At 42.2% G+C, this 25,804-nt stretch overlaps 3 protein-coding genes across 11 annotated transcripts in view; 2 read left to right on the top strand and 1 right to left on the bottom strand.

Moving 5' to 3' along the window:
* The window catches only part of fgd4a (FYVE, RhoGEF and PH domain containing 4a), a 42,085-nt gene extending 36,070 nt beyond the window's left edge, over positions 1-6,015 (top strand). For 4 of the 5 annotated variants that reach the window (XM_029521999.1, XM_029522002.1, XM_029522000.1 and 1 more), the window contains 13 exons: positions 490-579; positions 691-836; positions 973-1,129; positions 1,292-1,430; positions 1,518-1,576; positions 1,660-1,806; positions 2,207-2,379; positions 2,666-2,696; positions 2,796-2,876; positions 2,965-3,090; positions 3,228-3,365; positions 3,468-3,608; positions 3,710-6,015. In XM_029521999.1, the coding sequence (XP_029377859.1) occupies positions 490-579; positions 691-836; positions 973-1,129; positions 1,292-1,430; positions 1,518-1,576; positions 1,660-1,806; positions 2,207-2,379; positions 2,666-2,696; positions 2,796-2,876; positions 2,965-3,090; positions 3,228-3,365; positions 3,468-3,608; positions 3,710-3,979 (1,698 nt within the window). In that variant the 3' untranslated portion in view covers positions 3,980-6,015. Of the gene's footprint in view, positions 1-489; positions 593-690; positions 837-972; positions 1,130-1,291; positions 1,431-1,517; positions 1,577-1,659; positions 1,807-2,206; positions 2,380-2,665; positions 2,697-2,795; positions 2,877-2,964; positions 3,091-3,227; positions 3,366-3,467; positions 3,609-3,709 lie in introns of those variants that run through there. The other variant, XM_029522003.1, reaches the window with a different exon arrangement.
* A 494-nt stretch (positions 6,016-6,509) lies between these two features.
* Positions 6,510-21,293, bottom strand: nup205 (nucleoporin 205). Of its 3 annotated transcripts, none has more exons than XM_029521997.1 (42): positions 21,246-21,293; positions 20,155-20,297; positions 19,827-19,998; positions 19,482-19,626; positions 19,072-19,231; positions 18,733-18,961; positions 18,426-18,590; positions 18,134-18,309; positions 17,856-17,972; positions 17,484-17,621; positions 17,163-17,313; positions 16,795-17,000; positions 16,311-16,493; positions 16,089-16,139; positions 15,475-15,684; positions 15,113-15,350; positions 14,820-15,009; positions 14,506-14,626; positions 14,297-14,378; positions 13,974-14,138; positions 13,726-13,850; positions 13,466-13,580; positions 13,171-13,320; positions 12,851-12,925; positions 12,553-12,710; positions 12,377-12,457; positions 11,983-12,174; positions 11,597-11,798; positions 11,381-11,479; positions 11,120-11,268; positions 10,803-10,994; positions 10,557-10,678; positions 10,270-10,402; positions 10,008-10,134; positions 9,796-9,869; positions 9,548-9,676; positions 9,203-9,308; positions 8,270-8,442; positions 7,940-8,069; positions 7,517-7,628; positions 7,201-7,252; positions 6,510-7,024 (listed from the first exon to the last, which is right to left on the bottom strand). In XM_029521997.1, the coding sequence occupies exons 1-42, from the start codon at positions 21,271-21,273 to the stop codon at positions 6,872-6,874; spliced, it is 5,919 nt and encodes a 1,972-aa protein (XP_029377857.1). In that variant the 5' UTR covers positions 21,274-21,293; the 3' UTR covers positions 6,510-6,871. The 3 variants fall into 3 exon arrangements, with proteins under 3 accessions (XP_029377857.1, XP_029377856.1, XP_029377855.1); XM_029521996.1 differs by having other exon boundaries at positions 7,201-7,277; positions 7,500-7,628; positions 9,182-9,308; XM_029521995.1 differs by having other exon boundaries at positions 7,201-7,277; positions 7,500-7,628; positions 9,182-9,308; positions 14,285-14,378.
* A 437-nt stretch (positions 21,294-21,730) lies between these two features.
* agk (acylglycerol kinase) lies at positions 21,731-24,723 on the top strand. 3 transcript variants are annotated; one of them, XM_029523171.1, is made up of 14 exons: positions 21,731-21,958; positions 22,054-22,093; positions 22,174-22,253; positions 22,337-22,412; positions 22,517-22,642; positions 22,731-22,825; positions 22,949-23,018; positions 23,150-23,229; positions 23,329-23,386; positions 23,628-23,802; positions 23,921-24,018; positions 24,158-24,228; positions 24,341-24,425; positions 24,541-24,723. In XM_029523171.1, exons 1-14 carry the CDS (start codon positions 21,849-21,851, stop codon positions 24,673-24,675), a joined length of 1,299 nt encoding a protein of 432 aa, XP_029379031.1. In that variant the 5' UTR covers positions 21,731-21,848; the 3' UTR covers positions 24,676-24,723. The 3 variants fall into 3 exon arrangements, with proteins under 3 accessions (XP_029379031.1, XP_029379033.1, XP_029379032.1); XM_029523173.1 differs by having other exon boundaries at positions 23,655-23,802; positions 24,158-24,232; positions 24,345-24,425; XM_029523172.1 differs by having other exon boundaries at positions 23,655-23,802.
* Positions 24,724-25,804: the final 1,081 nt, after the last annotated feature.

Here is a 25,804-nt window from a genome sequence, read left to right on the forward strand (position 1 = left end):
TTAAAATCTGAATCAATAACATGAGATGTTCATGTTCTCATTGAAAAGCAGCATGTGTTCCTCCCCTGCCTGATGTTAACTCAATGTTAAAATGAGAGCCAATCAGGAACTTGCAGAGGGACAGGAAGCTATGCTCGGCAATGACAGTGATGTGAGAATGAACACTTAGTTGAACTGAAATCACAAGCCTCTCTTGAGTTTCCATGACACTTCTGCATTATTCTCAGCCGATGAACTCTGTTCTCTGTTGCTGAAAATGTTTCTGTGGCCTCATTTTCTTTTGAGCTTTAACTGGTGACAAAAAGAATCCCTCATCTTTCGAAAAGTGTCGTGACTGAAGTGATCCATTCTGCTGCCTGCTGACTGTATGAGTGCTGCAAAAAGAATGAGATCACATTCACACCTCACTAGTTCAGAGATGATCAGGTGTTATTTAAACACACACAAGAATGAGCACTCACGCTGCCCCCCCCCTTTTTTTTTCTTCAGGAGACAAACGAACAGAAGCTCTTTAAGATTGCCAGCGAGCTCTTGCAAACAGAGAAAGCCTACGTCGCGAGACTTAACCTGCTGGACCAGGTGAGGAACTCAGGTCACTTCTGTTTGTACCATGTAACATAGTATTCATATCACACAGTAAAGAAGACTCATCTGTCACTTACCAGTTCCATATTATGTATACCTTTTCAGGAATTCTGTAGTAAGCTGATGGACGAGGCTAATAAGGGTACGTTCCCCGTGGATGTCGTAAAGAACATCTTCTCCAACATCTCCTCCATCAACGCCTTTCACAGCCAGTTTCTGCTTCCAGACCTAGAGAAACGCATGGGAGAGTGGTGAGCTATGTGTAGACAAAACAAGCAAAACATTAAAACATGTTTGGAGGAAGATAAATAATCAAGTAGATTTTTGACGTTGAGACTATGTATCCGAATGAAAAATTAACTCACCTCACCCCGCCAATCCCTGCAGGTCGTCCAAACCTCGCATCGGGGACATCCTGCAGAAACTCACACCCTTCCTCAAAATGTATGCAGAGTACGTGAAGAATTTCGACAAGGCCATGGAGCTGCTGAAACAGTGGACTGACCGTTCTCCCCAATTCAAGGCCATCATCCAGGAGATACAGGTAGTGCCAAACAATACACCTTTATTTTACTTTATAAGGAGGTTACAGTGCTTCATCATTCTAGTCTAGGTATCTGGCTGATAACCATGTGTCTTGTAGGCAAACGTGCTGCCTACCTACTAACTACAGTAAAAGTAAAAATGTGTTTTCATTTCTGGGCAGATTCAAGAGGTCTGTGGAAGCCTGACACTTCAGCATCACATGTTGGAGCCTGTGCAGAGAGTCCCTCGATACGAGATGTTGCTTAAAGACTATCTGAAGAAGCTGCCTCAGGACGACCCTGACCGGCAAGATGCTGAAAGTAAGTTGCACCTCAATGTTTGGTCTGTTTTGTTTTTTATTTCACTCAACGCATCGTCTTGTTTTGTTTTTTTTCTTTTCTTTTCAGAATCATTGCAAATCATTGCCACTGCAGCGACTCACTCCAACAGCGCCATACGAAAATCTGTAAGTACAGATGTTTTACACCATCTTCTTCGCACTTCACACAATCAACATCCAGCTGAAATAAACTTTCTGTCTTCGTTCAGGAGAATCTGAAGAAACTGCTGGAGATATACGAGATGCTGGGAGAGGAGGAGGACATTGTCCACCCCTCTAATGAGTTCATAAAGGAGGGCCACATCCTGAAGCTGGCAGCCAGGAACACCTCAGCCATGGAGAGATACCTCTTCTTGGTGAGAGAAACTGCACTCAACGAATACATTTTCTCCTTTTGGAAAGGACACTGCAGGGAAATATGCTGAGACCACAGACTGCGTTTGCATGAGTCAATTGAAACAAATGAATCATTTCACACTAAGACCACTTTTGCGTGAGAATGCATCAGGGACGCATGACCAAATCTCTCAATTACTGAGATTGCTGGATGATGGGATTATATTTTTGCTGTTTCTTATTAGCTGCAGGCTGAATGTCTCCCACTGGTGTGATTACCTGCAGAGTTCAGAATTGCCCTGCTCTGTAAGGAAAAGAATGCCAGGAACCTCAACTAGAGTAACACTGATCCATACTCTTACATACTTGCCACAAAGTAAAAGGTTTTTTTTGTGTTTTTTTTTTTTTTTTTTTTTTCAGTTCAACAACATGCTGTTGTACTGCGTGCCCAAATTTAGCCTGGGAGGTCCTAAGTACACGGTGAGGACACGAATCGGCATTGACGGCATAAGGGTCCTGGAAACGACCAATGAGGACTACCCTCATACCTTTCAGGTGTCGGGGAAGGAGAGGACACTAGAACTACAGGCCAGGTAGACACCATGCACTTTTATAGGCTTTTTGGTTTCATTGCAAACCCCAAAAAAGACCCCACCCCCGTCTGCACTGAAGAATATTATGTCATTTGTCATCTCATACAATATAATTTCACTTATATTTGGAAGACCACCTAAACAGACAAATCCAAGGTTCCTTTGTCAATCTCACCTTCTAAATAAACTCTTTGCCCAGAGCTAGTATGGACAGCGTTAGTTATATAAGAGGAAAAGGAAGACTAATGTTTTTAACGCCTGATGTTGCTGTGTTTTTGCTTCTCAGCTCAGAGCAAGACAAAGCAGACTGGATTACGGTGGGTGCTGTACAACGCTAAATCACTTTTCAAACGATTACACAAGAATGTGTGTAATTTAGAGTGCCACGTGAATATTCTGTTGTTTTTGTCCTGCAGGCTTTCCAGAAGACAATTGAGATCTTCCAGCAAAAGAATGAGTCTTTCAAGAATGCACTAAAAGATGTGGAAGAAGTATCGGTCAGTGTCACGTCAACATTTCACACTCACTTCAATTGTCGACACCGATTTCTGCGCCGTTATTGAATATGTTTTCATTGAAATGCAGAAAGCAGAGCTGGGGAAGCGAGCCCCTCGTTGGATACGCGACAACGAAGTGACAATGTGCATGAAGTGCAAAGAGCCTTTTAATGCTTTGACACGACGGAGACACCACTGCAGAGCCTGCGGTTATGTAAGTAATCCTGATAGTGTTGCATTATGCGTAATGCATGCGCACACTGCAGTGGTCTAAAAGCACACCAATCCTGTGACATGTTGTGATAACGACCAGACTGACACACTGAGATTTTCTCTGCCCGTTTCTTCCAGGTGGTGTGCTGGAAATGTTCAGACAATAAAGCTCCACTCGAATATGACAGCAACAAAATGAACAAAGTCTGCCGAGACTGCTTCTCCATCCTGACTGGAGAGCAGGTAACTGAAGGCAAGAAGAAGGGCATCCTGGAGGTAAAAAAAAAAACAACAAATGCATAACCCCATCAGGATTTTATAAATAAAGTGATAACGGGTATAGAAATATTGCTTCATTGGGCTTCCTCCTCTGGGCAGATTGAGGCAGCTCAGTTCTCTGGCAGCAGCATCATGTGTGGCTTCCTGCAGTACTGTGAGAAGAATAAACCCTGGCAGAAGGTGTGGTGTGTCATCCCTGAGAAGGAATGTCTGGTGCTCTACCTCTATGGAGCGCCGCAGGTAAAACAGCATAAACACAAATTAAAAATGTAATCACCCAGACTGATTTAAAAGCCACCCATAGCGATAACGTCCTCCCCACCCTTGACTGCTCTCACCAGGATGTGAAGGCCCAGTGTACGATCCCCCTCCTGGGATATACTGTGGATGACAGCGCCCGGACGGCGGACACGCCAGCCAGCTTCCGTCTCTCCCAGTCTAAGTCTGTCCATAACTTTGCTGCTGAAACAGAGGAGCTTAAGCAGCGCTGGCTGAAAGTCATTCGAGTGGCTGTGACCGGAGAGATGCCAGAATGTCCTCAGACCAACGACAGCAATACAAACATGATGGACAACAACAACACACAAGAGGCAGCTGCTGACAGTTCATAGGGCATTTTCTACAAGCTGACAGCTGTGGAACTTATTTGCAAGCAAATGGCTGTTGGATTGTTCAAAAGAGCGAGAAACTGCTGATGTGTACTGCACAAACAAGACAAATGCACACGCTCCATGGTGCCCTTGAATCTTAAACCTCAAGCTAAAGTGGGAAAATCAGTGCTGGATGCTGTGCTGGCTTTTCTTGTCTTTCTCTCCTGTTCCCAGCTTCCTCCTGGAATTTTTCAAAAACACAACTTTTTAGGTGGCGCTTTGATTCACTGTTGGCCTGTGCTGGATTACTAAAGGACATCTGTGGTACAATCAACACTAGAGCAGAGGGGCCTCAGGACTTACTACTGGTGCCCTCAAACAGGCACAGCTCAAACTAACCCAAACCCTTGTGGACCTCTGTCAACTCCTCTTGAGCTGGTGGACTACCACAGACTTGCACAGTGCACTGCAGAGGATGAGAATCAGCACAAAAGGACAGTTACAAGTAAGTCTGCTGGAGCTATAGCTCAGTTCCATGTACATGTAAAGTATAAATGTTTTACTTTATCTTTTCATAAAGGAAAAGTTTTGTTTTTAATGTACAGAAATCAGTCACAAATGTTGTTTCTATAACACAGATCATTTAAATATGATAGAGTATTTACAGTATTTCCCTTTGTTCCCTGCTTGCCAAGATAGTTCCAAAACTGGGAAAATTATCTCATGGTTGCCGTAATGATGGTCCTCTCTCATCCCTCAGTGAAAATTGAACAACAGTCTAATCGATCTCTGTATTCTATATCCTGTATCATATGGTTAATTTTGCAGAAATGCAACTCCTGAGATGTAAATGTTGGTTTTAGCCTGACAATAACAACAAAAAAAACTAAAAGGAGCAGAGACCAAACCACTTGGAATCAAACATGATTGCTCTTACAATTCCTATGATGCAATTCATTAGCATCTTTCATTACTTTCTGGACTTCAATCACATCAACCAATGTCACATTTTCCCATCAAATATGTGGCCCAAACGTTTCAGAGTGATGACATCCTTATGACATCACCAGGGTTAGTTTTCTCTCCTCAGAGCTGCAGACGACGTAAACTTGCCGTTTTCACAGTACAGCTCAAGCAGTACTTTGCAAGGCAACGAAACTAAAGGGAGTGTGTGAAAAGTAATTGTTTTACAAGTAAAACTGTCTTCGTGGGAACTGAAGCAAACTGACAAATCACAAGTTTTATGGTAAATTATCCAAACCTATAGTCACAGTGCAGTTTATATTAGAAAACCACGTTAAACCAGGTGAAAAAGGTTAACCTCTTTAACCCAGGTCAAAGAAGTTAACCTGGGGTTGATGAGAAAATGGTGTTTTAACAACAAAAGTCATGAAGAGCAGGATAAGCTGGGATCCTCATTATCCTCATGTGGTAGTTTTTCTATTTGGATGCAAATGCAGCACAATCACAGATATACCAAGCTGGTGCAAGACATGTAAATTTGTTTCTAATGCTGTAATTATTATTATTTAAAAGTAATTTATAGAGTATGATGAGCATGACCTTTTAAAAGTAGCACAAATTTGTTTGCTGGCTGTTGACTGAGAAATGAAGTAGGTTGATCTTATTTTTTTCTGAGAGATGTTTTTCCACTAATAAACACATCACCTCAGTTCTTCAGCGTGACAGTGGCCAGTCATAGTGCTGGATGGACTTGTGGGGGGGCGGGGATGTGCCTATATTCTTCACCGTGAGCATCTTCATTCACAGGGCTCCATTTGTAGTTCCCCCTGTACTCAATGCTGGTGCTCATCTGAGTTTTGCCCCCCTGAACTCTTTCCTCCTCCTTAGTATTCTCCCCACCCCACCCCCCAAAAAAAAGTAAAAACTCAAGAGCACAAAACTTCCTTGTCCGTAAGATCTGAATGTATATCCAGATTTTTTATGTGTCCTCGTATTTCCTCCCCAAAGGTTTGAGAATCTACGCACTTTACAGTCCTATAAAGTGTACCTTCAAATAAACAAAACAAGATTAAATATGATTTGTGTGCATCTCACTTGTTTGTAATGTTACTGCACTGCATGAGTTACTTGGTGAACAAGGTGTCTGATACTCTAAGCAACTTAATCATTGTACTGGTACTTTCACAAGAAACATGCTTTTTGGTTCCTTGTTTTACTTCTCCTGGTAAGATTTTCACAATGACTTAGACAGGCTTCTAAAAATCTGTGAAGTCAGAAAGTTGTTTGTCAGGAGTGGTATCTGAAAGATAAAAGTGATCAAATTAAGTTCTAAAAAGTTTTGCTTCACTGCAAAACTCAAAAGCAAATGTTGTGACAAACAATTGTATCCAGGAGGGAGTTGTTTTGTTTTTGTTTTTTGTTTTTTTTTTTTACACATAACGTGTAAAGTAACCTTTTACATGTCAACCGATAGTAACTCAATTTTGCACTACCACCAAAAATATATAGAAGTTGAAATAAATTCCAATCACCTGTTAATCTGTTATGATCTAGGTTTTTTGCTTAATCTGTGCAAGATAGACAAGTATTCAACAGATATAGAAAATGTTTATTTTCACAAAAGAGGAAACAAAAAAACTCTAGCCAAACAAAACAATATCAAATTCTCTGCAATGAGTAAAACCTTATCAATGTCTTCAGTACATGTCTCACTTTCTTGCACAGCACTAGTCGCACATAATTAGGATTGATTGCAAATAATGCACCAGATATTGTGATGGTGGCAACATCCCAGAATACTCAGGAGAGGAGTTGGAACAGATCATTAAAAAGAGACAGACGTATTGGTAGCTGCCTGGTGGTACTCAGGTTTATACTTGGCAGAGATCTTGATTGAATAAGAAAAGGGAAATTTGCCTCTGGGTAAGTCTTTGTGTTAGTGTGTCTGTCTCAGCTTTTGGGTTGTTGGAGGAGGCCACGGATCCGGCGAACCAGGGCTTGGATGAAGGTGTACCGGGATCGGACTTGGCTGTACAAGCCCTCCACATCCAGCAGCTTCCTCTGCAGAGCTTCTCCAAAACCTGCAGCCATGTCGCTCTTCAGCTGCACCCACACAACCAGGACACAATGGGGATTAATAATAAAATATGTGTAAACATACTACATACATGTTACTACGTAAACAATTCCTGACAACATGTTTGCCAGAGCTCACAACCAAATATATAAACATCTATCCTCTTGACCAAGTGTGCAAGATGTAGACAGATGTTTCTTACCAGGTCAAGGTCTTGTTGGCTGACACGGGAAAGACTGAGTCCACGACCTCCACTTGCCTGCAACCCGCCAAATGAGTCTGAGGAAAATAAATTTAAAATAAACAATCAGTTTTCAGAACCAGGTGTGGAAAAACAGTAACAGACCTGCTTTCCGAAGCAGGTCTGCAAACTGCTCACCATGTCAGGTCAAGTAATATCATATAATCCAGTAATTCCAGTTCATTCACTTAATATTCTTAAATTTTGTTGAAGTCATGAATCCATCCCCAGTTTATTCATCAGGGTGTTGAGTAATTTACCATCTGTGAAGCGTGACCTAAATAATCCGGCTCCAGGTATTAGAGAATCCTTGGGGTCAGTGGGGGTACAGTGCAACAAGTAGTACTCCAGGTGGCGCCATAACACAAACAAACACGTCTCAATAACATCTAAGATAAGGGTCAAGGCATTTTAACACCAACTCTTGCTGTGAAATGTTTAGGTATTATTCTAATTTAACAAAGACAACTCTGAAAGACAAACATAGAATACACATAGATGTGTATGTGTATCTATACATTTTATAGATATAATTTAGTGTTTTGTTTTTTTTTGTTTTTTTTTTTATTCTAGTCACCTGGGGGAAAAAAGGAAGAAAAGGTTGATAAAAATCTGAGACACTGTTTTTTTGTTTTTTTTTTTAAGCTTAACCCTATTAGCCTTGTTACAACAACTGTGGCTCTGAGGGGCCAAAGGATACAAGAGCAGAGGGCCAGCAGTTTGGCTCTGTTGTTGATGAGCTGGACCAGTCGTCTCTTGGCAAGCAAGCTCCTCTGGACTGATGAGATTTTCTCCACCCCTCCTGGGCCTGATACCAGACCCTGGCACAACTACAGAGAAGACATCTGTGCTTAGAACTCAGGATACAACATGTTGAAGTCAATCAGATACATGAAATAATAGAATAGATACTTTTTTTCTTTCATGGCCTTAACTTTTATCTCATTTAAAATCAATGGGCTCAATACAGTTTTCTCAGCAGTGTTGTGTCTGTGAGAGCGCTGGATTAGTATATCCAGTTTATTACTACCTCCTTGAGCTCTTCGGGAGGCAGCTGATGAAGACTCTGCAGCTTTCCAAGGCTCTGTCTGTGACTCTGGTGGAACCTGAAAAAATCTGCGGCGCTGTTCTTCAGCAGGTACAGAACCAGACCAAGACTGGGTGCTCGGGAGGAGGAAAATGATGGCAGAGTGGACGAGAGATCTTTAAAAGAAGTAAAAAAAAAAAAAAGAAGAAAAAGGAGCCACAGTTAAGCCTTATATTGATGGAAATTAAAGACAAAATTCTGCTAAAAATGCCTAAGGTTGTTGTGATACAACATACACTGACATGAGTTATTCAGTATGTTTACATGCACACTTAAGTCGAGCTATGGCTATAGCTCAATAAAGCCATCTAATCGGACTTCTGTCCTTGTCCCAGCGTACATGAACGGGAGTTAAATCGATGTATTTGTTGAAATCATGTTGCCACCACTACGATAGGTGGCGATATTCACTCTTTCGGCTTGTGGGTAATGGGCCACTACCGATTGACCTATGACGTCCCAGACCACGGGGGGGGGGGGGGGGGGGGGGGGGGAACATGCAAACATTGCCATGTTCAACGCACCAGCTTCTTTTGTCTGACCTCCTAGATTTATATTTTAAATGCCATTCAACTTCTATGTCATAGCTTGGCGTGAAACTCAAGCGCATGCGCGGATTACCTCCTCCAGCTCCAGTCCAACTGTCTATACATGCAGCAGTAGCTTGACTTTCAAACGCATTATCTGAGTGTATTAGTCCAACTATTATAAATTGGATTTCAGTCGAGCTAACATGTTTACATGTACTTTAAAAGTCCAGTTTTAGTCTGACTCACGCAATAATTCCGTTTTTTTAGGTTTCATGTAATGAATGTCTTTTTTTTCCTTCTTTAATAAAGCCAGAATATGACTGACCTGCTCGTCCTCCGTCTCTGCCAGCTGGCTCACTACCTGATGGGCTGAAGAGGCAGATGCTGAACTGAGCCTGGGCCGAACTCTGCAGCAGTAAGGTTTGGCAGTACTCCATGATGTTAGCACACACCTGGGGAAAGGGAACAAAGCCTCTGAGGTAACTGAAAGGGCTGAACTGATGAATAATCATGACAACAAATATAGGGTTAGGGTCTATTCTATTTTGGGCCTATTCATCATTTCATAATTTATTATTCTGAGTGTGATGTGTACTGAAGAACAGCTAAGTGAGGGAAGATTGTCTACACTGCAAACCCTCTTCACCTCCATCAGCATTTCTCAAAGACATTTTTTTTTCTTTAAACAAACCTGCTGCATGGCCACCTCCATCTCCTCTCGTCGTTCTGCTGAATCACCAGGGGCAGCGATCTCCACCTGCTTTAGCAACCTTTCCCGCTCACTCCCAACCAGGCAGCCCAACAGAGACAAACAAAGCCGCTGAAAAATATTAAACATGTTACTATGCAGGTAACACACTAAAAAAGGAGGCACATTAACAGAATAGTAAAAACTGAAGGTGCATGAATGAGACTTAAGTTTCAGCCAAACTGTATCACCTGGAATCTGTTGATGTGACCCTGGAACTCCATTAGAGCAGCACTGTTGACCTCGCCACTCATCTCCAGGGCACCTGAGAGAACAGGCAGCACACTCATGTCATCATTCCCTCAATAAATGAAATGAGGATATGTGATTTGTAAAAAGAATACAGGAAAGGGTAAAACAGAGACGAGCCATTTAATTTTGGTGTGTTTGCTTATCTTTGTACCTGGAAGAGCTGTCTTACTAATGATGCCAGTAAGCAGAGAAAGCTCCTGCAAAGCTCCCATGCTGAGCTCCTGACAGCGTAGCAGCGACTGAATGGTGTCTGCATGGACTATTAGCCACTGGAGAACCTACACACACACAGAGCATTGTGACTTTAGAGAAAGATAAGATGTGATAGAGATATTTCATAGATATTATCTATATTTAATAGATTTTTAAAAGCAAATTCTTTTCCTTTAGATGCTGCAATCTTCTGTATTTACCTGTGCTGCCCCCTGCTGGTGATTCATGGTGGTAGAGGTCAAGATTACTTGAAAAAGTCTTAAGGTTGGCAAGAGAATCTGCCGGTAGCGGTCCATGGGACTGGGAATAAAGCCTGATGGGTCCCTCATCACCCTGATAGACCACAAAGGAACATAAAAAATGTGAAGGAAAACAAAGAAAAGAATAAAGGATATTTAAAACCAGGAAATTGGGTTGAGGGACCATGTTTTATTAAATTACACATTACAACTAATGACACTTTCTCCTTCCCATTCCAGATCCGTACCTGTGTGCATCACTCTCAGGAACCATATCAAACACCTGACACTCCATCAGTCGTGCCACAAGTCCACAACGCAGCAGCTCAACCGCTCCCTGTCCAGTCTTTGCCACACGGGTCATCAAAGCCTGAAAACACACAGACAAATTTTATAATCTTGTACTCGCAGATGTTTTAAACTACATTCTGTATGTACGGGACTAGTGGTGACAGACTTCACATCAACCAGCGCAAAAGCCCAGATCTCCTCACCATCTTGCTCTCATAGATGTAAAGGGGTTTGAGGAGGGGTGGCTGAGGTGTAAGAAGGGTCTGCAGGGCAGCATCATCCTGCCTTAGGCTTTCAACTAGTGAGCGCAGGTAGCCACTGTTACAGATATAGACCAGCCACTGATTCTGACGGTCTATCGACAGGATCCGATCAAGCACTGCCAGGGCCAGCATCTGACCAGGATGACAAAAGAGGTGCTTTCTAACAAAGTGTCAGGCTGAATGAGAGTTGTTCAGAGAAAAAAAATAAAAAAAGAAGCACATCATATGTGTGTATGTAAATGCATGGTTTTGCTTACCCTACTAATTTCATGGCCATCACAAGCATCCCTGCACACAACCTCCATGAGAGACTTGCCATAGCTTTCAATGATAGCAAGATTCTCTCTCTGCAGTTTGGAGAAACCATCTTCAGGGGCTGTGAGTCGTTCCCACATTGCCTTCCCAGCTGCAAGAGGGACAGAGAAAGAGATCGTAGGAACATTACACAAACACTTGAAAATCTCTGAAAATCTGCCATTAAATATTCTGCCAGCAAATGCAATCAAGTGTAAGTGTACCTGTCTGAAGAGTGTCTGGTTCTTCAGGTTTCTGGGCAATTTGTAGGTAGTACAAGAGAGAGCCATATAGATGAGCACGCAGACGCTGATATCCACCTCCTTAAAGTGCAAGAGACAATATTAAAAATCATAAACCGACCTCCCTCTATTTTAGCAAGACATTCCATTGTGAGAAATATGAGTTAAAGAGAGAAAGAGTTTGAAGTCACCACTAACCAGTACAGAGGATGAAATCCAGCAGCTTGCGGAGGATCAGATGCAGAGCAGAGTTGGCAATGGAGGCAAATCCTGAAGATGCTTCTAATCCCAACCCCTGCTGCTGCTCAGATAGCACAGACTGGCTGAGGTGGGCTGTTAGAGTGAAGACTGCACCGGCAACAATAGGCATCAGTTCTCCTGCAGCATCCTCAGACAACACCTGGACAATGCAAGAGAAAAATAAAGGTATATGCACTCCATTAATCAGTCAAGTCCAATGATAAACCCTGAACGAAAGCCACAACACCCTTGAAAGTCTTCTTATGATATAGTGATTTCAATTGGGCTTGGCCAAACCTTTAATAAATTACTGTGGAAAGGCTTCACTTTCATGAGACACTGACCTTGTCGTGCAGATCTAGCAAAAGGTCTCTGATGATAAGCTGTCGGTCATCAGCAGGTATGAGATCAGCAGGGCAAGCAGTCAGCAGCGTCTCCACCAGGCTCCTCCAGGACTGCAGCGCATGTCGCTTTGCACTCAGACTTCGACGGACACGGTTACGTTCCACCACCTGCTGCAGGATGGAGTTCACCTCCTAAGGAGAAAATACCAAAGGACAGATTACAATGTGGAAAATGGGTACAAAGAATTTAAAGGATTAGATGTGAGTAATGCTGGAGTTTTAATGGCACAATACTGATCAAAGGTCATTCACATTTAAACAACTGGAAATCAAATTTGAAGTATCAATCTACTGCATGCTGACAATGAAGTTTCATCAATTTAAATTCATTCACCTCCATTAAGAGCGGCCTCTGTCCAATGGCTGCCATTCCTTGCAGGGCATTTACCTCAGCTACCAGAACTCTATGAAGCAACTGTGAGGAAAATGATTATATTTTTGATTATATGATCTGTTCTGATACAAATAACTGAAAGCAGAACATAGGAGTTGTGCAAACTGCAGGCCCACCTTGACATTGCATACAGTGTGTCCTTGCTCATTGACGTGCTCACAATTCGAGATCACTTGCTCTATCTGTGTTCGCTCAAAGAAGTCCAGCTGCAGCAGCTCAGGCATGTCCTGACTGAAATCAATGGCGTCGAGCACACTCAGCAACTTCCTGCGCACTGAGGCACAAAACAAGGACACAATGAGAGAAGCAGTCAAAAACAATCTGATATCGATATTTTAGGTTGAGGACTGAAAGCTCAAGTGCATTCAGCGTAATGACATATGACTATTGATGTTGCACTAAAATGCCACAAACCTTTAGAAACTGTGTCAAAATGCAGGAAACCGCTAACCGATCTGGTTTCTTCCTCCATGCCTGACTCCCCATCAGCTAAAAAGATAATTATGAGGTTCAGGTCTTCAGCTCATAAATCAAAATGAGAAATTATGCTAGCCCTTGTTAATTTCAATAGTGAAGCTTTTGTAAGAGGGTGAAAGAAAAAAAAAAAAAAAACATGTACTAAATAACTTTTTGAATTGTGGGAATATACTGAAACATTAACTTAAACAATTAAACTATTATAGTTTTATGCTTGCAGAATTTAAGGCATTCGCTTTTGACAACACATCCCATACCTGTATGCTGAGTGTGTGGCTGGTCATCCAGCAAGAGGCTGACAAGACGTTGTGTATGTGAACGTTGCCGGTTCAGTGATGTTACTCTGAGCTCAATTGCAGCCGTTTTCATGAGCCAAGACATCTGGGAGAGGGCCGCAATCTGGTTTGCTGAAAAGGGAAAAAGCAAATCAGTCAAGTTCCTCCTTTCCAAAATCCTACCCATTTCATTTCATGTTTTACTTCATTACCCCACCAATATTTTTGTTATTACAGATCTCAAAACAAAGAACAGCAGCTGAAATTCTGTACTCACTCAAGAGGATGAAAGGCAGGTGCTGCAGATGAGAGAACAGAAAGTCCTGGCTGGTCCTCAAATAGCGCATAGTTGGTCCAGATGTGTCAGGGCAGGCACATAATTGGTAGATCACCTGAAAGCAGGAAATAATGACAGAAATGCAAAAGGAAAAAAAGGAATTATCCAATAGTCCACAAATTAACAGTCAACCTACAAGGTTCTAGGTACAAAACACAAAAACGATGGAGCTACATGTCTTGGGGATGGGAATGGAGTACCTGGTAGCAAAGCTCAGCCAGATGTGGGGCCTGCTGTGTGAGTACTGGTCCTGATCTCTTCTCAGTGCCCCTTTGCAGCAGACTAAGGATGGCATGCAGGCAACTACGTGGGCGTCCCAGCACACCTGTTGTGCATGCAGTATTAAGAGATTCCACTTTGATTATATGACACTTTTCCCCCCAAACCAGAATCCTACAAATAATGTATCACAGAACCAGGATGTCAACAGATTATGTTGTGGTCTGACCTGGATCCTGAAGGTTGGTGGAGGACACAGGTTTCTTGATTTCGTAGCCCAAAAGGTAAAGAGCCAGATTGGGCGTCTTCAGCTCCAAGGAGGTGATGAGCAGGTTCAGAATGTGGATCTGGGTTTCATGTCGGATTCTCGCCACCTTCTTTTGTTGCTCTGAGTCTACAAACAGTTTAGTGTTACCCGGACTGTTCACATGAGTTTAGCACAATTTCAGCAGGAACATCTTAACAGGAATCACATAAAACACAAAGCAGTACAAAGTTGTGTAAAGTTTCAGATGTAGCAAAGTATAGCGAAGGAATTACTTTCTGTCTCACCATCTTCTTTGTCTGTCCCTTCTTCTGCTTCTTCATTGTCCAGACACTCTACGAAGCCTGCCATCAGTTTGTCACTCACTGACTGAGGGGAACAGACATACACAAAGATTGTTCTCAAGTTTACAATAACCAAAACATATTATAACCTATTCCTAAGCTCATTTTGTGAAATATTATACTACCAAGACAAGTTTCAGATTTTAATATACCTGGTCATGTGTGAAATCTCCCACCAGTCTCATCTGAATGTTGGGGTAGTTGGCAATACGACGTAAGATCTTGGCACTTTGGAAAGCAGCCTCTGGGTTGGAGCTGCTATGATAAAGATACCTGCAAAAGGACAAACAGGTTTACCATATAGTTAGACATATTCAGTCTTTCACATTATATAGTATAATTATTTGATACATAACCTGCAATGACTCCTGGTGATCATTTTTATTAACCAGGAAAGAGATAAACATGACAACAGAGTCAACAAAAAACACAACTCCAGTTTGGATTACCCCCTGGCTGCACATACCTGGCAATACTGACAATGTGATCAGCCCTTCGTGTTTGTGGACTGACGCCCTGCAGGAGCTGTTCCAGGGGAGAAACCAGCAGAGAGGCCTGACTCTCTCTAAGGAGATCCATGAAGACCACCTCCTTCTGAAGAGCAAGGTCCAGCAGACACAGGCAGTGGAGCACCGCCGACTCCAAGTGCTTCTTACCTGCAGGGAGGGAGAGTAATGGAGCATGTTTTCAGCATAAACACAGGCACACAAATACCAGCTATTTCTCTTCCTCTGACAGCAGCAGCATATGCTCTCTCACCAGGGAAGGGTGCATAGGTGTCCAGCTGGCGTACACCCTCCTCCAGCAGACTGAGGCAGAGTGCCAGCATGGGCGAGTCATTCAGCAGATGGAACATGATGCTGTGACCAGGAGGCTTGTGGGCTGGGACCTGCTCACCCTGCAGCTCCACCATCTCCTGGACAAAGTCTGATGGCTGCGGCTCATAGTCCCGCAACAATTTGTGGAACACCTCCAGGACAGAATCAGCTACTTCCCACTGAGAGATGGGTGAGGGCAAAAATTTAAGTAATTAATTAAAAGATGTATGTGATAAAACACGAAGACATGCTTGCTCCATCTATAGGTGTACACTTTGCATAGATAATATAAGAGCTCTTTGCCTTTTCAGCTTGGCGATGATATGCTCTCGTGGGGAAAGGGAGGAACACGGAATCACGCATGAAGTTCAGGTATGGCTGGAAGCCTGGCACACGAAGCCCAGCCCCCAAATTAACAGGCAAACTGCTCTCAACCAAAGTGCTGATCAGATGGCAGAAGGCTCGTGTCAAGGGGTACTCCTCACAGCTTGACTCAATCTCATTGAGCTCCACCTTAGAGTCAAAAAAACAAAACAGAGTTTGCCACAATGAACTAATGTTCATGTTCTTACAAGTAGTAAAACTAATTTTTTTCCACAGAATTGATCGATTTAAATAGATTTTCCTAACATAAAACACAAATCATCATGCAGAGAGTACATTTTAGGATTACAGAATGCAACCTCCTGCCTATCACAAGACAAAAGAAAAATTCATTACTTAAGATTGTCTCTTGCCCCACACACATACACACACCAAAAATTAAAAAAAAAAAAAAAAAAAAAAAAGCACGATGTTGGCAGTTCCAAGTAGTTAAATTTGCAACTAATACATTATTTTATTTCCTTATCTTGAAACTTACAGGAAAACATGGTTTAAAACCTGGATTTGGAGGAAGGTGTTTCAGATGCACTCACCTCAATTCCAGCTGCCTGCCTCTGTCCTGGGGCTCGAACAGTCTGAAGGATCTAGGGTAGAAACCAAGTAACAAAGCTTATTTTAATTTCAACCCCTTAACAACACAATGAAATGACTTAAATAACTGGATCTTCAGCAGTTAGCAGCATGACATCTGAGTAATAACATTAAGTCATGTGACAATGTAGAAATGCAATTGTACAACGTTTTTATTGTCTGACCTGTGTGTACTCTAGCGACTGCCAAAGTGAAGCAGCAATTTCTGGTGACTTTCCAAAAGCAGCCAGGCAGTGCAGGATATCGGCCTTAAGGACAGGAGGAACGCTGCACTGTAGCAACCCCAGCATTACGACCACTGGGGTCCACTGGGGATGCTCACACAATGCCAGTCGGGCATTTTCACTCTGGGGAGGGGGAACAAAAACCACACCCACACACACACCATAATATGGTTGGGTCAAAAGAGAATTTGAAAACAATTTACCAAGATACAACTGCATATAAGGTAATCCAATTCAAGCATGCACGATTGTCATTGTATGCCTGCAAAACAATTTTGTTGACAACAAAACAGTTCAGCAGCACCAAATTAAGACAAGAAACAAGAAGTGATAACTTTAAGTTTAGCTTAGTCTTGTTATATATTCCCAGTTATATGAGCAGATAACAAATACGTCCATACATTTGGTGAAAGTTGTGCCATACCCATGTAATGATGGTGGTAAGTAACTGCAAAAAGGAAGTGAGTCCTTCCAGCTCTCTTTGAGTGATGCCCCTCAGAGGTGGGTGGCGGTAGTGTGCGGCATCTGGATTTGGAAGATCTCTCCGCAGGTTCTCATGGTAGAGCATGAGGGAGTGAAAGAAATGTTCCCAAGACACTGGGCTGCCTGAAACTCCCTGAATGTTGTCACCTGCACAAATGTTTATTATGTTAGTTAGCATTGGTTTAGATATGCATTTTGCTAAAAATACATTCTTCTCCTGTGATATTAATTTCTTCAAAATTTGAAGATTAACTAATTGGAATCTGGGAAACAAAGTTTTTTATGTTAGAGAAAAAAATCTGCTCTCACTGTGTGTGGCTCCATTGGTTTTCAACAGGCTGAAGCAGTAGTGGGCACATTGAGGACCATTGGCAAGGCCTTTTAACATGCGCAGATAGGAAATATAAAGGGTAGTGGGGAGAAGGTCTCCCATCTGACGCACAAACTTGGACAGAACCACCTAAATCAAATCACAGAAATAAGAAGACTGTCAACAGAGAGAGGCACAGCCACATGAGCAAGCTTAAAAATTGGGAATTTTTCTAGACCTTTGCATACTTACGTATTTGGCATCTAAGCAATTAGATCGGATTTTTAGTGAAACAATGGTCCAGAAAATAAAAGCTTTACTTGTTTATGTGGAGGTCTTTGCAGTGCCATTCCCAAGTAGGATCCCTGTAAGGAAGTGTGTTGGAGAGACTCTGTGGGACACCAGAACTCTAGACCCAGCTCCAGGCCAAAAGGATCCTTACTGTAAAAGTCCCCAATCTGAATAAAAACCAATACAAAACAGGAACCAACATGATTAAAAAAAACAATCATCTCAGGCCACATGAGCATTTTTTTCTACCACCTGTTTTAAATATTTCTTATGTGGGAGTTAAAAGCTTTTTCTGTTACTCCTATCAGGCATCCCTTTTTTGGATAGCATCATCATTGAAACACTTCAGCTCACATCAGTTTTACAGCTTAAGTGTATGTGTTTGTGTTAAAACCACTGACAAGGATCATGAGGTGGTCTAAGTCCTTGCGCAACGATGATGGAAGCTCACTGTCCATCTGTAGGGACATGTGCACCAGGCGGGCATCCTCATCAGCACGGTTACGAAGCTGTTTCACCTGCAAAACACCATAATTTGTATTTTCTATTTATTTAGGATGAAAAATTACAGAAATACCAACCCAAAACTAATCATAAGTAATTGTCCAACGTCCGACACATGCTTGCCTGCTTTACTATGGAAGAAAGATTGTAAGTCAACACCTTTGGCATCTCTCACCTTCATCGGCATAAGTGCCAAAAAGTCTGTGATTAGTGAATGGAGGCGGCGAATGTAAAACTCTTCATGGCCAAAAGTCTCGCATCCCAGTATGCCATCTTTCATAAACAGGAAGACATCTCCCAGTAGAGCCTGGTCAGCTAGAGCTTCATCTGCCTCAGTGAACTCAACCAGGGCTGCAGAACACACATACAAATATAGAATATTTAAATGACAATCATCTTTGAGAGTGTGTAACTCTTCGAGTAAGGTGGTTAAGGGATGTTTATTGTATGTCTCGCAGATGTCTTACCCGACCCCTGTGGTAGCTGGGAAAGCACTCTCAAAGACAAAGCCCATGCCAGCCGACACACAGCCTGCAAGCCTGGAAGCTTCCACGCCTGGCCATCCATCAGACGACTGTGCACGGCAGATACATACTGCCTCTCTGTCAGCAAGGGCAGTGCTTGGAGTAGATCTGGAAGAACAGGCACAATCCTTTAATAGCTGCACAATCAAATTATAGCATTATTAAGAGAAAGCTTATGTGAAGTGATAAGTGGTAGTTTTGTAGAGGACTTGACTGGAAACCATAACACAGAGGTTTAACAAGCCCCCACCTTCTCTATCTTCAGTCCCTTGCTCTACAAAGCTGACATCCAAGGAGTAGAGCAGTGCCATGACCAGAGCCAGATTGACACTGTCCAATGAGCCATCAGCTTGAGCTGTTACTGATTCAAGGTGAGCAATAAGAGCCAGGGTGTCATCTTTTGTCAAGGGTGATTGGCAGGTCCAAGAAAACAAGCTATCAGCCAGGGCCTGTCTGCATTCTTTGATTAGGTCAGAAACCTGGTAACAAAAATGGGGATTAATGGGGCTTTTTCCTCTCCTCTCTGTTGTTCCTTCCACAATATCTCTCTGTTGCAAACAGAAAGCAACCTAAAAAGATTTGCTCCCACCTCCTTTCTGTGCTTTTCATTGCCAAGGCCACGCTCCTTCTGTAGCCGTTCAAACTCACGCGTCACATTGATCTCTGACACCAAGGTGAGGATGCGTTTGGTAAGACCCTGGTTCATCAATTCATCTGTAAAACGGGTTGTCAAAGCCACCAGCTCACCACTAAGTGAGAAAACAAATGAGAGTATAGATTAACAACAATTTACTTCACAATGAAGTACGAAAAAAATAAATAAAGGACAAGGATGCATTCAAAATGCCCTGAAAACCATGTCATTTCAGATGACTTTTTCTGTCATTAATCAAATGGACAGCTTGAAGAGGGAGAGGAAATAGAGGAGAGAGTGGAGAATGACAGGCGGCCAATGACACCAGTGTGTGTAAAGACATTACTTTGTTAAAATATTATTACCTTAGATCTAGGGTGAAGGTCTTGCCATGGCGTGACTGAATAAGTGTGCGCAGAGAGTTGGCCACACAAAGTTTCCCATCCCAGTAGAGCAGCACAGCTACAAGTCCTCGTGTCAAACCTGGAAAATAAGGCTGCTGCTGCTCACCTGGAGGATGACAAGTGATACATTTGTGTGAAATGTTTCCAGTACCCCTGGAATTCAAGCAAGGCATTCTGTCCAACTTATGGACAAACATAAACAAAACAGTCTTAATAAACACAATATACAATGTAATTCATGGTCAACAAAATACATTTATTTATGTAGTTATGGTAGATATGTTTTTATGCTAATTTCCACTTCACCTGCCAACAGAAGCTCTAAAGCTGCCAACTCTCCGATATCAAACAGGTCACTGAGAATGAAGGCTTCTGTCAGAAGCTGCTCTGGAAGGAGCCGAGACCCTTGTTGACCACGTATGGCGATGCCCTCTGTGCTGGCTTTCCGCACCTTCTCTCTCTGCTCTGCACTCTTTGGCTAAATATGAAAGGACAGAGTTTACTGATATTGCAGTCTTAGAAACAATTGATATGCAAAGCAATATTAGAAATGTTACAAATCATTTCTAGGGATACAGTGAAAGAAAATCACTTTAATGTGCACAATGATAGTGACAACAAAGGCAAATCTCACCGGATTTTTAAAGAGCGATAAAAAGTGTGGTTTGTGTTTTTTCAGCTGCAGGTCCAGGAGGTGGACACTCTCTGGCTGTCTCCTCAACACAGCCCCATCCACTGTCTCCCATAGCTCCTTCAGCGGCCCCCACAGACTGGCTCCTGTTTGGCAAAAACAGGCTTTCAACAATCCAGTCTCATCACATGTATGCGAGACTGATTGATAACAATCCCATTGGGCTGCTTTCTACTAACCATCCTTGGCATATGGTAATTTAAAAAAAAAAAAAAATCTCATAAATGATACACAGTTACACAAGCATGGAACATATTTTTTGGAAGAACTGCATTTTGAAATTCAACAGCCGCATTTCAATGAGCATCTATTCTCACAAGGATCGTGGATTTAGTTGTAGGTGTATGGGTAATATTAAACTATGCTTCGGCATATACAATAGAAGAAGCATAAATTGATCGTAGTATGATTATCGTATTATTGTCCACAAAGCCCACAGCAGACACAGATATCGCAGCATTTAATCGGGCCTGACACTGACTTACTGCTGTCTGACAGGAGTATAATAATAACACGTCAAAAGCTAAGTAAAACATGGATGTGGACCATTACATGGCCTTGTCGTGGCGCAACATAACAAACCCATACACTCAAAGTAACTTTCAGCTGGCAGTGTGTGTGTGTGTGTGTGTGTGTGTGTTTTAGCATCTAATATGTCGCTTTGTTTCAGTTTTGTTTCTCAGTAAATCAACTTGTCTGCAAACCGGCTGACACCGGCGTTGCGTTGGGAATCATATCGATACTCCATCCTAAGCGTTAACAGTGAGGACTGATTAAGTGCTAACGTGTTTGCCCACTTCGTGCTTGCAATGCTAGATAACCAAACGTTTATTGCAGGCTAGGCTAGGTTAGCCTAGCATCCCGGAGCGTGAACTTGATGAATCCATCACCATGTGGTCGAAACACTGGACATGTTTACAAAACTAACGTTAAAAAGCAGGCACGTGCTAACTTATGTTTGATATAACAAATACAAACACCTGGTAAAGCTCGACACATTTGTGTTACTCAATGCAAAAAAATATAGTTCATACCCGAATTTACCGCCATCTGTGCCGCCATGACACACTCCGCAACTGCACTACACTGCAAAAGCTTGTCGCCCCGTGCCAGTATAAAATTAAAAAAAAAATCTGTTGTAGAAAATAATTGAACAAACCCTTGAATTTAATATGAAATGATTACTCATGGTTAAATACTTGTGTTTTTTTTTATGAAGTTGGGTATATTATCAAACTGTATTTCTCCCACTCTCGACAGGCGAGGTCCTCGGGTCGTTAGAGCGGTTTAGCCTGATGGGAAATGTGGTTTACAAGTACAAATTACGTTAAGGGGTAATTTAATGATCTGTCAGTGGCCTTTATATCATTTTTAGTTTGATGGATCCCATTTTTCTTCAGATATATATTTTTTACAAAACGTATGTAAACTTATAGTGCTGTTTTGTTTTAACTCGTTTAAGGTCGCCTTATGGTTCCGCCCTGTGCTCACCCGTACTCTTTTGTTGTTACACCAAAATGTCCATGCCCGTCTGACAGTCGTGAGTCTGTGACCGCTGTGGTGAAAATGGTCATTATAGACTTTTAAATGCAGCACCGGATTAAAACAGGGGGGTTGGGGGGATTTTAACCGGAATAATGTCTCGGGTCGTGAAGGTGTTTCGGACTCTACGGAATCACTGGAAGAAGTCCACTTTTGCTGTGTGTGTTCTGTCGTATGGGGGCTACTGGCTGTATGGCAAACACTGGTGGGTGTCGTGACGTTTTTTTACACTCATTGTGATGAATCTCAGAGTTGTTCACGTGTCCTGTGTTTTGTTTTGTTTTCTGTATGTCTTTTTAGTGATAAGGTCCTACGGAGGGAGGCATGTCTGGTGGCCAGGGTAAGACCTCACTTATATTTTGTTCTTAATTATAAATTAAGTTTAAGTTTTGTCTCTGATCCCATCCCATGTCTCTCCAGGAGTATGGACGTCAACAGATAGCACCACAGGAGCGGCTGAAGAAAGCAACAGTCATCTTGAACCCTGCAGCTTGCAGTGGGTAAGGAAACATCAGGTCTCACTACTTCTCACTCTCAGTCTCGCTGTGATATTTTCCCAACTTTACTCCTAAATCTCTCCCAGGAAAGCCAACAACCTGTTTGAAAAGAATGCTGCTCCTATTTTAAACCTTGCTGGTGTGGAGATTACAGTTGTAAAGGTATAATTTGCTTTTTTGCTCTTGAAAACTGGAATCAATTTTTTCTTCTCCTGTTATGGGTTCTATTTGGTGGCACCAAATGATTATTTTATCCGTCTCTGCAGACAGATTATGAAGGCCAGGCAAAAAAGCTAATGGAGTTCATGGAACAAACAGACATGCTAATCGTGGCTGGAGGAGATGGCACCTTGCAGGAGGTCATCACAGGCCTACTGCGAAGGCCAGATCACGTAGGTGTAATGCAGTAATTGTGTTGTTTTATGTTGGTTACCAGCTACTTGATTCTTCCTTCTTTTTTTTTTTTTTTTTTTATTCCAGGACACATTCAGTAACACACCAATTGGATTCATTCCACTGGGCTCTCACAATTCCCTGAGTCCAAGTCTTCACCTCCTCAGTGACAACAAAGTCAAGTAAGCAATCTCACAAAACCCCATGATGGGGTATTTACTGGGTGTGCTTCACTCACAAGATATACATTATGGATTTTCTTGGAAGTGACTTGCACTCATTTTTACATCTCTTAAAATTTTCAGAGACATTACATCTGCAACACTGTCTATTCTAAAAGGAGAAACTGTCCCTCTGGATGTGCTGCAAATTAAAGTAAGGAACTGGTTCTGTTTACTTAGCAAAGTCGTGAATGTGGAGTGTGCTCTGAATTGAGGAACTTGGTTATTTTGGTTTGTTTTAATGTCACATTAACGTATAATATGGCTTTCTTTGGGTGCCTGTAGGGGGATAAGGATCAGCCTGTCTACGCTCTGATGGGGCTACGTTGGGGAGCCTTTAGAGATGTGGCTGCAACAATCAGCAAGTAAGATTACTTCACTCAGACTGTAACCTGGAATAAACAAAGATGATATAACTCTCCACCCATACTGTAAACCTTAGTAACCATGATATTTCCCCACAGATACTGGTATCTGGGTCCACTGAAGACAAATGCAGCACACTGGTTTAGTACTCTGAAGGTAAGAGAAAGTGCTAAGCTATGAATTGTCTGCTATTTGAAATCTATGTTGGCATGTTAAGTTACTTCTACTCTTAACTAAAAATGGTAAAGGCTACATGTGGTGTGATGAAAGGCAGTGAACTATGGTATTAGGAATAAGAATATTACAGCCTGCAGTTGGTGATTGCTATGCAAGAGGAAAAAGACGTGTAAAATATGGTGTGAAACAACAATAAATAGATTGAATAATAGCAGGGGAGGTTTGGGTTGTTTTCAATTACCCTCAGGAGTGGCCCCTGGTTCGGGATTTCTCAGTGTCCTACCTGGCTCCCAGGCCTCGCCCCCCTGACCTGCCAACGCAGAAGCTCCCCAGGCCAAATCTGCTGTGCCGCATCATACGCAGATTGAAAAACTACTGGAACCCGCCTGTTGAAGGTGAGCATGCATGTGTATTTATATGTAACCTTGTTTGTGTGTGTGACTGTTGATACATGGATACCAAAAAAACTGAGTTTGGGAGCAATGTCATCCGGTTGTGTCTCTGTTTGCTTAGAGCCTCCAAAGGTGGAAGAGGCAGAGAAGTGGGAGGAGCAGCAGTTGCCAACAATAGAGCTGTTTATCCAAACTCACAACAAAAACCCTGTGGAGAGGGTCAGTCTAAAAATCACTGCACTTATACATCCTTGTACTAGCTGTTGGCACAATATTAGTAAATTTCATCTGCCTTATTTTTCTTCCAGCTTTTTATATGTATATACATTTTTTTCTTTCTGTGTTTTTGAACCTGCAGCGAATAAATGACTCCTTGATGATCTGTGCAGAGTCCAGCAAAATGACTGTGGGCGAGTTCATTACTGTCGGGTCAGTACTTGCAGTCTTTTGGAAAAAGGAAACTTCTGAAACAATAGCTTTCATATAAAAGGTCATATTTAGACACGCTTAAGTAACAAAATGTAAATGTTCTTCACTATAGAAAGAAAAAAGAGGAGGATCCAACTACCTTCACGGAAAACTCCACAAAACTGGAAGCCAGTGCTTGCCAGCTGCAGCTGCCAGAGGTCAGAAGCCAATTTTATCTGATTCATTTTACCATTTATTTAGTTTGATCAATGTACTTCTTAAAACTCCGTGTGCTTAGTTTTGCTTTGGCATTTCATTTCTGCGACTCTGAAGGGTGCCAGTGGCTTCTTCAACATTGATAATGAGGAGTACGAGGCCATGCCTGTGGAGGTACGGCTGTTGCCACGGAAACTACGCTTCTTCATGAGTGTAGAGCGCAAGGAGCAGCTCCTCTCACAGACACAGTGATGGGGGAAAAAACGAAAACCCAAAAAAAAGGAACCGCAGGACAAAAAAGGATTATCAAGTGAAAAACGAACAGAAGAACCCAATGCCAGAAAATCTGAGTTTATTTCTGCTTTACCACCAGTTGTAAATGACTGGCTGATGGTTTTAGTACATATTAACACACAATATTCAGTTATGTTGAGCAGCTGCATACATTGCATGCTGTTGTATGTGAAAGGACCAAGACTTTGATTCACTGAGCTTGTAACTCTTGTACATTTTGTCTTACACAAGGACTTTATGTTTACTGATTGTTTACTATTTCCAACATATCTGAACTTGGTCAATAAAAATTATTTCTGTCCAATTCTGATAAAAGCAATTTTCAAGCGGCATAACATCACGAATATACACATTTATCAGGTGCTGATCCAAATAAAGGCCATTGGTTTTTGATGACAGTGAGTAAAAGTAAGTGAAGCAAAAGCTGAGGATGCTGTAAAGCCTGTATCAGAAAATGGCGAGGAGCGTAATGTTTTGACTGAGTTGGAAAGCGCATTCTACCAACGAGGTGACCTGAAGGGAGAGGAGGAGGACCAGTTGTCATAGAGACAGGACAGTCCATCAAAGTAGTGAGATGTGACTAGCTGCTGGGGCTAAGAAGACTATAAATAGCGAGGTAGGCTACATGGAAGAACAGAAAGAATATGGTGATACAGAAGCATTCTGTTGCATTCTGTTCTACTGGGCAACATGTAGTTTAGAACTTTAGTTACTTGGCACTTTGGATTTTGAGGAAAAAAAAATAATCAGGATTCATGATATACATCAAGTTCCCTAGTACTTCTATTTCTATACTTTCTATTTCCATTAATGCAACTGGACGTCATCCTAAACTTTCTCTCTTTACTTTTCCATGCCCCACTTGTCCAGTTGGTAAAAGAGGCAGAGCCACAGAAGTCAAAGTATTTTCAAGTTGGTGTCTGGTCTCTGGGGCAGTCTAGTCTCTTGTCTCTGGGGTGGTCTCGTCTCTGTGGAGGGATCTGATTTAGTCTCTTGTCTCTGGGGCGGTCTCGTCTCTGTGGAGGGGTCTGGTCTAGTCTCTTGTCTCTGGGGCGGTCTCGTCTCTGGAGGGATCTGGTCTAGTCTC

This window comes from Echeneis naucrates, chromosome 16 (assembly GCF_900963305.1).
Source record: "Echeneis naucrates chromosome 16, fEcheNa1.1, whole genome shotgun sequence".
Taxonomy (NCBI): domain Eukaryota; kingdom Metazoa; phylum Chordata; class Actinopteri; order Carangiformes; family Echeneidae; genus Echeneis; species Echeneis naucrates.